We start from the raw sequence: 15,295 nt of genomic DNA on the forward strand, positions 1-15,295 counted from the left end.
GCCAGGTATGGGCGACTGCTTGCGCAACTATATGGGAATTTTACTGCACTTTATAGAGCCGGCTACAGTGGTACCTCTAGATAGTAAACTAATTCTTTCCAAAGTGGCTTTCGTACAATTTTTTTCATACATTGAGTCGTGTTTTACATGTAAATCGCCTAATTCGTTCCAAGCCCATCTAAAACACCACGTTAAATTTTGTAATTGGGGTAAAACAAGTATGGAATACGAGCCAAATACGTTTGAATAATTCAATATACCCAACCTGTAACCGCAGAAAGAAAGAAAAAATACGAAAATATTGAACCTTACCGTCCGAGTGAGACGATGTCTGAAAGCGAAAGCGGCGGCAGAGGAGGAGGGCAAACGGCAGAACATATAGAATATGGCAGGAAATTTTAACACATACCTTTAAACACTTAACACTTTTTTTTTCATTTTCTAATTTTCATCAGATTCTTCCTCCTTTTTTTACCTTCAGTTCACTCTCACCTTCAGCTTAACCCACTAATGGCCTAAATTAATTATTTTAATTAAAACTAATAATTAAAAAAAAAAAAATCCAAGGAACTTTATCTCTGCATACTTTTCAATATGTTCCTGAAACAACTCAGACAAATGCACATAATATTGATATTAATATTGAGCATGATGGGAACGATTCTGACCATCTTATGGGGCATTCATAGCGCAAGTGTTAAAATTTTTCCGTGAGCGGGAAGGATCTATTACAAAACATATCATCATTCGTATGCTAAATAATTTTTCGTGATATGAAGGGAAAAAAATCTTTTCGTTAAATGATTTTTTCAACGACTGAAGCTTTTGTATATCGAGGTACCACTGTAGTGTGTTTTACAGTATGTATGTAAATTAAACAACCTGAAGACAACAGGTGAAGGCCCACAGAATTTATGCAGTGTCTTTTTTATGTTGTCACTGAGGGTCGATTCATCCAAATACCAGGTGCTCTGATCAGTGGCTGAAGGTCCAGCTGTGGGGTCTTTAAACAAACACATGCACACACACATACTTATTATTGTTATTACACTATTATTCATTCAAGATGAATATATTTCAGCATCTTATTCCCATTTCGCAACAAAGGTATGTTTAGTGACATTTTACCTGGAGCGCCACACAAAGTATTGATTGCTGTGGACTGAGAGGATAACAACTCATCAAGCAGTCGTTGGGCTGTAGGTAGAATCTGAAGACACAACATTACACATTTTTTAGACTGAATTTACACTGTGAGGTTTAAGTGACAGGTCAAATTTGATGTGCAAATATTCATGGTGGCGTAAATGTGGGGGGTGGGGATGGCGTATTAAAGAGAGAAGCATCTAATTCAGGCCTCTTCAAATCACAGTTTTTTAAAAATTATTATCTAACTGACATGAATCCACACAGCTGCAGTATAAACTAACAGATACAACTAACATTTTAAAAACATGTATACACTAACCGTTAAATACAGCCAAAGCATTGGCCACATATTAGGCCTGAACGATATTGGAAAAAACTATTGCTGCGATTTTTGGGGGGTTTGCGATATATTGCGATATTATATTGCGATATTAAAAAAAAATATATATATATATGTATATTTTAAAAGACATTTTTACTTGATGACTTGAATAGCTCTTTGGAAAGACTTTGGATGACTCATCATGACCACAGTGTACAGTATTCCATCGTTTTTCGCGGTTAATAGGGACCAGAACCCGCCGCGATAAGTGAAAAACCGCGAAGTAGCACATAACCCCCCCCCCGCCCCATTTTTTGTGTGTGTGTGCTCAATGTATTTATTCAGATCTAGCACTGGAAAGAGATACATATAAGACATGTTTTTTCGTCACTTTTTTCCCCCAAAGTATGATTTAAAAAAAATAAATATATATATATATATATATATATATACATATATATATATATATATATATTTTTTTTTTTTTAAATAAATGCTTTTTAAGCACTTTAAATGTAATAATTATGATCAGTTTTAAACATAACTGTCCCACTGAATCATTTTTAAACAAGAATAAAGTACTGTAATAGAAAAATGCTTGGCTTTATTAAATGCTTTTGTTTACCTAATATGGCTGTGACTCTTGGAGTGACATGTAGAAATTACAAACTCATAATCACTTCTGGCGTTTATTTTATATGTCTCGAACGTCTCCACATTCTCCCCCCACAGACACACACATTCATTCCAGCCCGCGCTCCTTTGCAGAAACTGTTTAACAAGTTAAACAGTTTGATTGACAGATTGCTGCCAGGCTTCTTTGACCAGATCAAAGCACCGTTAACTTTAATAAGCAAGTGCCGCAGTGACTGAGAGCTGGGAAAGGGGGTGAGAGAGGCTGTGCAAGCGAATGAAGCAGATCAAGGGTTTGTGGATCAGAAAAAAAAACTAAAAAACTATCGCACACCCTTGCGATGGGACTGTCGCGCATGCGCACATCGCGATGGCGATGTTTAAACGATATATCGTTCAGGCTTACCACATATATATTCCAAACGAATTTACTTCGTATCTTGGGGAAGCACTGCATAAACAGGTTGACCCAAAAAAGTTTTTGCAAATCCGATAAAACTAAGAGTGATGGGTGAAAAAATATTTTATTTATGGTAATTGAAACCTTAAAACATGCAATTCAAGTAACAATTATGTCATTTTAATTTTTTTTCTCCATTTTTCCTCCATCACTCTTGGTTTAATTACATTTTCTATAAAAAGAAAAAGCCAATATACCTGTTGAGGAAGCTCACTAATGAGATACTGGGCAAATTTTTGAAGCTGATCTCTCTGCAGCCTGGATAAAGACTCTGACACTGGGGCCCTCAAACAAACAGATGATGCCTGTACAGAAAACAAGAGCAAGAATTGACAGTGGAGCAACCCTTTCAAAATCAAAGATATTATAATATTAGCGGGAGGTTGGTATTGTGAATTTTATTTTAAGTTATGAATAGTATATTTAACAGCATTGAGCAGGATAATAATTCCAACACAATTGTACTGCCACTGTCATGACTAATGAAGGGGGCAAACCCATTCGCCCCTCCCAATACAAATTGATTAGACCAGTGCTGCAACGATTAATCGATTAACTCAAGTATTCGATTAGAAAAAAATATTTGAATTAAATTTTGTTGCTTCAACTATTTGTTTAATTAAAGTAGCGTTGTAATGGTTTATTTTGAAAGTGTTCGCATTTAGTTTTATTGATTAGGGCGGATACACTGCCCTCTGGTCTGCCTCTTTTCACATGGCTGAATCCAACTGCTCCCTGTTAAGACCAACGTAAGTTTTTGTTTGCGCTAATGTTTTTTTAATGCATTCATAACTTAGTTGATAGGTATATTTAGCCGCTTTTTGTGGGAATATGTGTCTGAACCATTTGTTAAGAGCATTGTAAAAAAAAAAAAACTAGCATTTTATAGCATTTAAGCTAGCAGACTTTTTCTATGCAAGTTAGCCAATTGTTCTTTTGTTGTACATAGATCCTCTTTTTTTTTTTTTTTATTATACCCTTTTAGGCTCAACTTAGGTATTTTAATTTTTCATGTTCCTTATCCGATTACTCGATTATTCGAACTAACTAGTCCATCGATTGATCAACTACTAAAATATTCGATAGCTGCAGCCCTAGATTAGACGTTCAGTACCAGCAATGGCAGGAAGTGGGTTAACTTATTTGGCCCAAAAGTCAACTCAAAAGTAGATGGTTAGATATATTTACATTTGAACCTGTTTACACTGGATTATTTTATGTTGCAGCACTATTTCATGCATTCAACATTTGTGGCAGTTCAGTTTTTGCAAGTTTGACATTCATTTTTCATCTTGTTTATAATCACATCAAATAATAACGTGTTAAATAAAAAAATACAACTGAAAAAAACAAAAAATTTGTGGGGAATATTCCAATTAATGGATGGATATAATGTCATTTATGTATGGATATAAAAGACAGCAAAAGGACTAAAATTTGGACGAGACACAATAGAGAGCATAGCCCGCAAGTTTAAAGCTAAAGGTACAGTGAGATAGCTACCTGGGCGTGGTAGAAAGAGGTCACTGTCTGCAACTGTTCTGTGATACCTGATGCGAAAGGTGGAGAAAATCCCCGGGTGACAGCTGAGGAACTATGACAGGACATGTCATAGGAAGGTATTCAGGTTTCATCCCAGACAATAAGACGCACACTGCGAAATGATGGCTTCGATGCAAAAAACTCCTAGACGCACCCCGCTGCTGACTCCAAAGCATAAGAAGTATGCCACAAAGCATGTGGACAAACCAAAAAGATTTTGGGATACTGTTCTCTGGAGTGATGAGACCACATTGGAACTTTTTGGGCCAATGGATCAACGGTACATGTGGAGGAAAAACAACGATGCCTATTAAGAAAAGAACACCCTATCTACTGTGAAACACGGTGGGGGTCTCTGGGGTTGTTTTGCTTCTTCAAGTACAGGGAACCTTCAGGGTGTGCTGGGTATTATGAATTCAGTTCAATACCAGGAGATCTTGGATACAAATATCATGCAGTCATTGACAAAGCTGAGGCTTGGGTGAGGTTGGACCTTCCAACCTTTAGGATCCTAAGCATACCTCAACATCTACCACAGTTTGGTTGCAAAAGAAGTGCTGGAAGATGGTACGGCCATCACAATATCCAGACTTAAATCCCATTTAAATCTCTGTTGGTACTTGAAGAAGGCAGTTGCAGCACGCAAGCCCAAAAATGTTAATGACCTAGAGGCCTTTGCCCAAGAGGAATGGGCAAAGATACCTGTGGATCACTGCAAGAAACAAGCTATGCTTCACGTCTAAAGGATGTTATTGTTGCAAAGGATGCTGTACTCAGTGCGAAAGTTATACATACCTAAAGGGTTGAATAATTTTCTCAATGAAGTAATCACAGAAGGCCATAAACTGGAATATTCCCAAAATTTTTTTTGTTATTTCAGTTGTACAGTGGTACCTCTACATACGAAGTTAATCTGTTTCAGGACCTTGTTTGTAAGTCGAAATGGTCGTATGTCGAGCAGGATTTTCCCATAGGAATACATTATAATTCCATTAATTCGTTCCACAGCCCAAAAACCTTCACTAAATCCTTAAAAAATACTGCTGGTACTATTACAAATGGCAATTACACATAGCAAAACAAATAAATTATAAATCAAAATCGGAATAATAATAATAATAATAATAATTCCTGTAGTAATGTAACGAATCGGGTTCTAATGTGGCGGACGTTTTTTGCTGACCCTGAACGCACCGCGGGGCTAACGTGCCAGAGACAGACCGGTGAGCTTGAGTTTCACTTTCACTTTGAATGTTTTCTAGAGAACACCGTCAATTGCGGCAGACAGAAGGTGTTTTTGTTTTGTATAAGTTGTGAAATAAATGATAAAAACGTGGCGAAGTTGGCGATTTCTCTGGAGATGTTACCACAATAAGAATTGTCAGCTTAACTTATAAAGACTGACGAACGATGGTCGGAGGAGGACCGTGGAGATGTATTGTTGAGCCATTTCACGGATGCCCACCCTACGCTCATATTTTTCTGTCATTTGCATCTTCATTTAGAAGGTAAGTGTTAACTTTTTCCTTGTTTCACCACCTGTACCAACCTTTTCTGAAACCAGTGTTGATTTGTCACACAAGAAAATCCGCCGTGCATTCGTCTGCGGTGCTGCCATTGTCGTCGTATTTCGAGCATGTCGTCGGATGTAGAAACAAATGGCGAGTCAAATTTTACGTCGGGTGTCGAAAAGTTTGTGTTTCGAAGCGATCGTATGTAGAGGTACCACTGTATTTGTCTATTTGACATTACATTATTTAATGTGATTAGAAACAAAGATGAAAAATAAATGTCAAACTTACAAAAACACTTATCTACTGTGGGGGTTGAATAATTTTGAACACAACTGTAATTAGAAATGTATTATATCATGGTGAATCGATATCATATGAAACAACCTACAGTGCCCTCCATAATTATTGGCACCCCTGGTTAAGATGTGATTTTTAGCTTCTAATATTTTTTTTTTTAATTCAAATAATATGGGACCTTAATGGAAAAAAGAGAGAAAAATCCAACCTTCAATACAAGTGCATTTATTAAGTGGGGAAAAAATCCCACATAAAGAAATAATTATTTGACATCAAATAATGTGTGTCATAATTATTAGCACCCCTGGTGTTAATACTTTGTACAACCCCCTTTTGCCAACAAAACAAGGTCTGGGGACTGAGATGGCCATGGGAGGAGCTTGATTTTGTGTCTGGTGTACCATTTCTGTGTAGATTTGGCCATATGTTTAGGGTCATTGTCTTGCTGAAAGAACTTTCGGGCAAAGGGCAACAGATTTTGATTTAAAATGTCCTGGTATTTCAAAGCATTCATGATGCCATGCACCCTAACAAGGTTCCCAGGGCCTTTGGAAGCGAAACAGCCCCACAGCATCATTGACCCACCCCCATACTTCACAGTGGGTATGAGGTGCTTTTCAGCATGCGCATCTTTCGTGGCACGCCAGACCCACTTAGAGTGTTTGTTGCCAAAAAGCTCAATCTTGGTCTCATCTAACCAAAGCACACAGTCCCAGTTGAAGCCTGGGATGCACTTGTATTGAAGGTTGGATTTTTCCCTTTTTTTCCATTAAGGTCCTATATACTCTGGTAGAATTTTTTTCCATATCGCATAGCACTAATTTAGATTATGATTATTTGTTTGAAATGTCATGAAAGTCATGTTTCTTAACTTACATTGTGGATCCTGAAGAGACACAGTGCCACCACATGGGCACACCATTTTGCCCCAGCACCACATGTACAACTGCAGGAGGTGATACGGCAGCGATCAAACATGACGGCCACATTGTAGGAGCCTTTTGATTGTCCAGACTGACTGGGGACAACTGTAGCACTGAGATGGAACCCTGATAGAAAACAAATAAAAATACATCTATACTGTGCACTTTTGTAGTTTACTTGATTGGAAAAAGCCATCTGTGGAAATTCCCCCGAGAATTACTTTGTTTTGAGTTGTTCTAGGCCCACTTCATTTGCAGCTAACATGATACATTCCACTTTGCCTCATCTTCTGGGTTAGTTTAGAGCAGTTGTAACTGCGGAGCGGTGGTTTCTGCGAAGCTGCATTTAATATGTGCCATGCGTGTGCATGAAACATAATGAGCGTTTCTTGCATCTACTCTGTTAATATTTGTAGCCTGTTTGCTCACATGGAGATGCACAGTTAATTATGTAATTATGTAATTATTGCATAATTATTAGGTAACAATGCAGCCTGTACAACTAAGAGGTAACCTAATGGCACGAGTTGAGCATAGCAACCTGTGTTCGCCAAGGGGAAAGGCAGTCTCCTGCCCAATCAAAGCATAAAACTATTGTTTTTTTTTTTCATCACAAATGACAACAAAAGTATTGCTTCGACAACTGATTTTTATCATGATAGTGATGAGACCATAACGAGATGAAAATACCCTACAGTTTCCGTCATATGTTCACAATGTATGTCCAAGCCCTGCATGGAGCTGAGTTCATATAATCATAAAAAAGTAAGACTTTAAATTGCCAAGATGCATCTTGGCAAACCACAGAGATTTAGGGAAAATGTCCTTTGGACAAATGAAACAAAACTGAAAATTGTTGGTAAGGCACATAACTAAGTTCATAGACACAAAAATGAAGCATACCAAAAAAAGAACACTGGCCCTACTGTGAAACACATAGGAGGCTTGTTATGCTCTGGGGCTGTTTTCCTGCATCTGGCACAGGGTTTGTTGAACCTTTGCAAGGTCCTAAAAAAATGTGCTGCCTGGTGCCAGAAAGCTTTTGTTTCAGTCGCTGGTCATGAGTCTTCCTCGAGTCGCCTTCTATGAGCACAAATCTAAATCCAAGGAGTTGTCCGAAATACACAAAAGTCTCATTGAAATTTATGGAAATTTTTTTAATTTGGTGATTGCCTCAAAAAGTTGTGCAACAAAATATTAATTTATTGTTTCCATCATTGGTTGTATGTCTCCTTGTGCCCTGCGATTGGCTGGCAACCAGTTCAGGGTGTCCCCTGCCTACTGCCCATAGATAGCTGGGATAGGCTCCAGCACCTCTGCGGCCCTCGTGAGGAAAAGTGGCATGGAAAATGAATGAATGTTTCCATCATTGTGTTTAGTATTTTTTGTGATTGTTCCATTTAAAAAATCTAATGGAATGCCTGATTTTAATTTGGTAATGTTCAGTAAATGTTTATTTATTGTTATATTCACAGTTTCAAGTGATTTGAGTGACCGTTGAGAGCAGTACCAACAATTTTGTCCAGGTATGAAATCCACTTCTAGTGCTCCTTGAACGCCAATATATAATAGACAGTGCTGACGGACCACCACTAAGAAGTGGACTCTCAAGTGTGCTTAAAGAACTTCTGTTTGATTAAAACTGAAAACTTAAAATAACTCATTAAAAGCAGCAAGTTTGCCTTGGCATGTATGACAATGCCAAATGCTGACTATTGACTTGTTTTTGAGTGCCAGTCAAGACTCAAATACACACCAATTTGCAGAGGGTCTTTCACAGCTCTGATCCGATGCAACTGCTCACCACGTTGAAACTCATCTGGACTTCCGTTTGCTAGGCACGAATACAACCTGCAATCACATATTGTAAAGACGGGGAAAAAAAGAAAATTTTTAAAAAAGCACTAGCAGCCAGAGCCCTTGCCTGTCAGACACAATGAATAATGAGCACACACCACTGTTGTTTTCCTAAATGATGACGATACTGAAAATATTTCGTTAACGACCATTTTTTTTCATGACAATAACTGGCTAAAACAAGTCTTATGAGAATAAAACATAAACGAGATGAATGCAATTTTTCGTCTGACAAGACGAGAACAAGACGAAAATACGCCGTCGTTTCCGTCATACATTCACGATGTGTGACATGTGTCCTCTCCATGCTCCAGGCTTGCTTGTTTTGAAACACATGGTAATATTTGTTTTCTTATCTTGGCAAGAGAGAATATGAAATTTTCCTTTAGTCTTTAAAATTCTATGCTGAGTGATCCTCACACATTGGATGTAACTTGTAGCGTTAGCATGGCGTTAGCATTATAATTTAGTATAGCGAGCGCTGTCTTAAACTCTGAGATTTTTTTTTTTTTTTAACACGGTTCGTGGTGTCCAGGTGGGTGTAATTAATTAAAAATATTGTATTGTTTTCCTGCTGAGTGTGTATTATCATCACAAAGTTGCCGTTGTCCTTGTAGATCAGGGGTGTCCAAACTTTTTGCAAAGGGGGCCAGATTTGGTGTGGTAAAAACGTGAGGGGCCGACATTGGCTGACGTCATTTACGTAGAACAATATATTTAAGCAAATGTTAGCAAGCCATTCTGGCTATCACATTTGCTTTATTATTTTTTTTAATTAATAATTTCAACAATTTCGCAACTATCCTTTGTGGCGTTCTCTTTCGACTCTCGAGCTCTTGTGAAATACTGCTGCTGTGAAATTAAACTAGCTATTAGTTGCTTCAATTTCTCGCTGCGTATCTTCCCTGTAATCTTGTTGTACACGTCAGAATCTCTTGTTTGGTAATATCGCCTCACATTGAACTCTTTAAAAACAGCGACTGTCTTTTTGCAAATGAGGCAGACATAGTTGTTGCGTATTTTAGTGAAGAAATAGTCCAATTTCCACCTATCCTTGAAGCGTCGGCCGCCGCAGTCAACTTTCTTTTTTTAGTTGATTGTCGCCATTTTAGAAAATTGGAAGTAAAGGGTCACACGGGGTAATGTTGCTTAGAGTGCTGCTGCCTTTTAATGGGTGAATGAGGAGCAACATTTAGTGTGTAAACTACTTCATATGCTGGTAGCAATACTGCTGACCAAATTTAATAAGTCTGTGTGCGGGCCAGATGTTATTGATTTTATGACAGAGGCTGGGGGCCGGATGAAATTTGACCATGGGCCGCATTTGGCCCCCGGGCCGGACTTTGGACATGTCTGTTGTAGATGTTACAATATGTGCTCGTCTGTCAATGTTCATTCCAAATTGTTGGAAACATTTATTTATTTTTGGACTAACTCCTTTGATTTTTACAGATGAAAACATTTTCAGTAATCATCAACTAAAACTAGACAAAATTAGTCTGTGTTTTCGTCAACTAAACAAGACAAACATATTTTTAAATAGGAAGATATGAATAAGACTAATAAGTATTTTTCGTCCAGAGGGCTGCCAGAAACAACACTGCTCTTAAAGAGCAGTTACAAGCTTACAAGCCTGTGAGAACCTGAACTCTTGCTCGTTTGTAGGTGACCAAATACTTATTTCCCACCATAATTCACAAATAAATTCTTTAAAAATCAGACAATGTGATTTTCTGGATTTTTTTCTCTTATTCTGTCTCTAATTTGAGGTATACCTATGATGAAAATTACATGCCTCTTTTTAAGTCGGAAAACTTATACGATCGAGGGTGGCATGGCTCAGAGGTAGAGTAGTCATTCCCCAACCCAGAGCTTGTGGTTTCGATTGTCCAGCCTGATAAACTCATATAAGTATCCTTGAGCAAGATACTGAACCCCACGTTGCTCCTGGTGCTGCATCACCAGTAGGTAGATGAGAATATAGTGTGAGGCGCTTTGAAGGCCTTAAAGGTGGAAAGGCGCTATACAAGTGTAACTCATTACAATTGGTGGCTGACTAAATACTTTTTTATCCCACTGTAAACACGTACCCTTTGACCCACCCGCTGCCAATGGCCACAAAAGGTTTGTATAATATAAGCACTTACTACCTACTCATCCAATGCCCCATCAGTACAGATAGGTATAAATTTTCAAATTTAATCAGGGAGAATCTGGTTGTTTGCAGGGGCTACCAAAAAATAAATAAAATATAGTGAAACTGCTCAAATAAAATGATGTTCTGGGGCTCTGGGCATTACCAACAGATTTTTTTAAATTCATAAATAACAGAAGGCTTTAATAAATTAAGTACACAAAGATCATGATACAAGTGTTCTAAATTGACTCACCTGATATCTTCCTCATTTTCAGGGAAGCTCCAGTATGCAATTCGAAGCTGGAGTTGTTCTGGTACAGGTGGATAAACCTTTTCCACCACCTCAAAAGGAATATGAAAGGCTACTTGTTTGGCTGACAACTCCACCAGTGGAATAACCTGACCATCTAAAGAGATGACAAAGTATAAAATCAATTTCAGTAAATTTCTTGAAATGGTAATTTAACAGCCTGGAAAACATATCCAGTATTTTGCACAAAAACTAAAAAACCATGACAGCAAGTGACTTTTAATATTTTTAATAATTGTAACACTAAAATGTTTAATACTAATAAAAACTATAAAACTATGTACCAAAATATATTAATGTTCTAATTTTTTTTTTTTTAATAAAAATAGCTCATACTTTTGTTATCAAAAACATTTATTTGAATTTCAATGAGGCTGTTTTCCCAAAGGTTTCAAATCAGAAATACAGTGACTTTTCATCAATCCATTTCAATTTCCCAAGAAATACTAAATTTTGTGTTTTAATGGCCAATATGGGTTACGTTGATGGTTGTTTTCGAGCATGTTTGCATGAAAATTCAGCACAGAATCTGTGGGCGCCATTCACAGTTCTCAGTGTTATGAGACGCACTATAAGCGGGCAAAAGCACACGCAGGATCAGGGTGGAATCCCTGTGTCAGACAAAACTTAACTTTGGCTGTTTTAGCACAAAATGTGGCACTCGGAGGCAGATTGTGGCAATTTTCATTTATTTAGCCACAATGCACAGGTAAACAGTATATGAATGTGTGGGTTGCAAGAATTTGAACGTTTTCAAGAACCACGAGAACCTCCATCATGGAGGCTTTTACTGGCTGCTCTTTTGCCTCATACGCTGCTCAATTTCAAGAAACTGCCCGGTATATTGAACAGACTACACAATAGTACACGGGCAGGTCATTAATGGACAACACTACTGTCAGTAATGATACTCTGACGGATTACGCATCAACTTCCGTGGGTGGAACAGACCAATTAGAACAGTCACTACAAACAGTTGCTACAGCTCGCTACATTGAAAACAGAATAGAACAACAGGCTAACTAGGTGCAAGGTATGCTAACTTGACAGATTCAGCTAGCAAGATGCATAAACAACAAACTGAGGAGAGATCTACACACACAACCGCTGATCTCTACTCTCCATTTATGTAATTTGAATTTTATTAACATATATTCTCAAATTAAAAACTGCTCTTGTGGACAATATACAACGATAAACGGTGGCCGTGGTATTTTCAGGTGTGCAGTGCAGTCTGTGGCGATGACATGGATTGATGCTCTTTCCGAGCGAGGTAAGCCTGCATGCATTTCCCGAAGACAAAAACTTTAAGAAAAAGCGGGAAGATGCGGATGGACTCCAGTGTCCTCGCACCACTTTAGCGCGGATCATTTCCAATCTTATCATCGACTTCAGGTTATGAAAGCACTCACTCGTGTGTCTGATTACACAAAACAGTTCTTAACCCTTTAAGAGCAAGTCTTTTACTTGTCAAACTTTGTGTATTATAGATAAATCATTAACATTAAAATAAAGAATACTGTAGCGTCGCTAGAAGTGCCTCATGCCTCCCAGCAAGCATCGTGGCACTAGGGATGTAAATAACATTCAAAGTTAATGTTCTGTGCTAACTATTTTGTCAGTTACTGTCCCATTTGTTTCATTACTTGCTAGTTATAGTAATTAGGTTGTTGTGATAAGTTCAGTAATGTTATGACACCGTGACTGAGCATGACATCATGGTTTGTGGAAGTCAATGTAAGACTTATTCTGCCTAAAAAAACAAACAATATAGAACCAACATGTAATTTGAGTGGGGTCGTCTCTTTAAAAAATTCACATAGAAGTCACACAAAACTATGAAAAAAAAATGGGACTAATTGTCTGGAAATACGCCCATGAGCGGGCCATTGGGGGCCGTGCCAGTCCCCCAGGAAGGCCCTCTACTCGAAGCAAAGGGCTGATAAACCACTTCATCTTTTTTTAAAAAATATTTTGGGAGGGTTTGTGAGTTGATGACCTCATCATCGCACAACTGCATAATGTCCAATTTATTACACGTTTCACCCAGACCTTTTAAACTATCATAAATTTTGAAGATAGCCATAGCACCTCATGGCACAGTAGCAATAGGGGTTTGTGATGAAGCAAGCGCTTGTCCTGGTTTGAATCCTGTTGACGCTTTTTTATAGCATTATTTAAGGAACGTTCACATTTTTTTTTTTTTTGCAGCTGGTCGGAAATGGCAAACTTCCTTTGAACATAATGATTATTGTGATGATTATATGCTGTGTGAATGGAATATACTGTAGGCTTATTCAAAATATAGGCACAGGGTAATAATTATTGTTCTCCCAGATGCATTTCATTATGGGGCGCCGTTTGTAAAGCAACACATGCTGAAAATTACGACAACATTTTCTCACATTTACCGCCACACAGTGTTGAAAACGTGGTTTGAAATTTTTAGAGTCACTTTTTTTTTGCACATTTACAACATTATTTAGCAACCTAAATATTCATTTTTTTAATAAGAAGTTTTGGACCTTAATGTTTCAATCTAGAACTAAATATTTCAATCTTATATTTATATCCTAAATGCTAAATCTGGAAACGGTTGGAACGAAATATTTAGCTTAATATGCAAATTCACATGACTGGAGACCGGAAGTAACAAAATAAAAGCTTGAACACACAAAATACTCTTTAAATAGTTTCTCCTAAATATGTATTGGACCTATGTTTTGTTATTATCTCAATGACTCATGTCCAAGAGCAGATTGTCACCGTGGAGTAGGTTTTATTCATTTTCAAGCAACGTAAACAGACAGTCTGAGCTGTTCCACCAGCTTTTATTTTGTTACTTCCGGTCTCCAGTCATGTGAATTATTGCATATTAAGCTAAACATTTAGTTCCGACCGATTCCTGATTTAACATTTAGGATATAAGATATAAATTTAAGATTTGAATTAAATATTTAGTTCTGGATTTAAACAATCAGGCCTAAAACTTCAAATTTAAAAATAAATATTTAAGTTGCTAAATAATGTGGTAAATGTCAAAAAAAAAAAAAAAAAAAAGTGACTCTAAAAATTTCACACCATTTTAAACACTGTGGGGTGCTAAATGTGAGAAAATGTTGTCGTAATTTTCAGCATGTGCTGCTTTACAAACGGTGCCCCATATTTCATATACCACCATGAAGGCTAACGTCTGGTGACGGGCCTGTATATCACTCTACAGCGAATACTTTTAAATGACAAATTTCTGATCATTTCAACACTGACATTGCGCAACACCGCCCTCTGGTTGTCAAGTGTGACAACATACCCGTGTGGCGGACAACCCCGTTCTCCCCACAAAACAGACAAACATATCAGACTCCAGAATTCATGTTACTTAAAAAAAACACTTGGATAAATGATACATGTGTGCTTCTCCAACCTTTCGTCTTCACAGAAGGAGACGCAGGTCCAGCTGATTGCTTCCTCCATCCCCTCCAGTTCTGACAGAGGCTTTCAGCCTCTGAAATAAAGGAACACAGAGAGTCCTCTTCAAAGCGGTCAGAGTCTTCAAATGAGAATCTCTCCCCTTCTTCCCACTCGGCAAACATTAGTTCCATGACGTTGGTTTAGAATTCTCATTCGCCCATTGGTCTTCACTTCATTTACTTGGTGCCCTTCGTCAACAAGGCTTCGACTTTGGGGGAGGGGTCTCAATCAAAACAAACTTTGAAGCAATTGTGTCCGTTGTACCCGAGCGTAACTTAGCTTGCTACATTAGCAATAGACGTAGATAACACAGTTGTCGCTGTACAGCGGGTCATTAGACCGGTTGTCCCTACATTAAGCCCTTAGCCATTAGCCCGTTCCTTGTGTACTTCAACAAGGCTCGTCTTTTGAGGGGACGATACCCGCAACAAATTAGAGCAGCTTCATTGGATCATTACATTACATTTCGCCTGAAACACCCAATTCCTTCTGTTTAGTTCCCGCAAACAAGTGATGCATTCGTCTCCGTTTGTCGTCCTATGGATGAAATTATATGTTGATCCCAAAGTGCTTGGGCCAGAAAAAGATGGTTGTAGTTTCTCTCGCTTTTTCCACCAGCTGACGTAGGGGTTGTCAGTACGCTATCTGTCGAGCCCGTATTACCTGTACTGCGCATGCGC

The 15,295-nt window shown here is 38.0% G+C and overlaps 1 protein-coding gene across 4 annotated transcripts in view; it reads right to left on the minus strand.

Annotated features, from left to right (window-relative positions):
- Positions 1–15,273, minus strand: part of zswim8 (zinc finger, SWIM-type containing 8) — a 41,164-nt gene extending 25,891 nt beyond the window's left edge. For all 4 annotated transcript variants that reach the window (XM_057847408.1, XM_057847409.1, XM_057847411.1 and 1 more), the window contains exons 1-7: positions 14,569–15,273; positions 11,088–11,241; positions 8,597–8,691; positions 6,794–6,966; positions 2,762–2,869; positions 1,129–1,210; positions 883–1,003 (exon numbers count right to left, since the gene is read on the minus strand). In XM_057847408.1, coding sequence (XP_057703391.1) covers positions 883–1,003; positions 1,129–1,210; positions 2,762–2,869; positions 6,794–6,966; positions 8,597–8,691; positions 11,088–11,241; positions 14,569–14,746 — 911 coding nt within the window. In that variant the 5' untranslated portion in view covers positions 14,747–15,273. The remainder of the gene's footprint in view (positions 1–882; positions 1,004–1,128; positions 1,211–2,761; positions 2,870–6,793; positions 6,967–8,596; positions 8,692–11,087; positions 11,242–14,568) is intronic.
- Between the last annotated feature and the right edge of the window lie 22 nt (positions 15,274–15,295).

This window comes from Corythoichthys intestinalis, chromosome 10 (assembly GCF_030265065.1).
Source record: "Corythoichthys intestinalis isolate RoL2023-P3 chromosome 10, ASM3026506v1, whole genome shotgun sequence".
NCBI classification, from domain to species: domain Eukaryota; kingdom Metazoa; phylum Chordata; class Actinopteri; order Syngnathiformes; family Syngnathidae; genus Corythoichthys; species Corythoichthys intestinalis.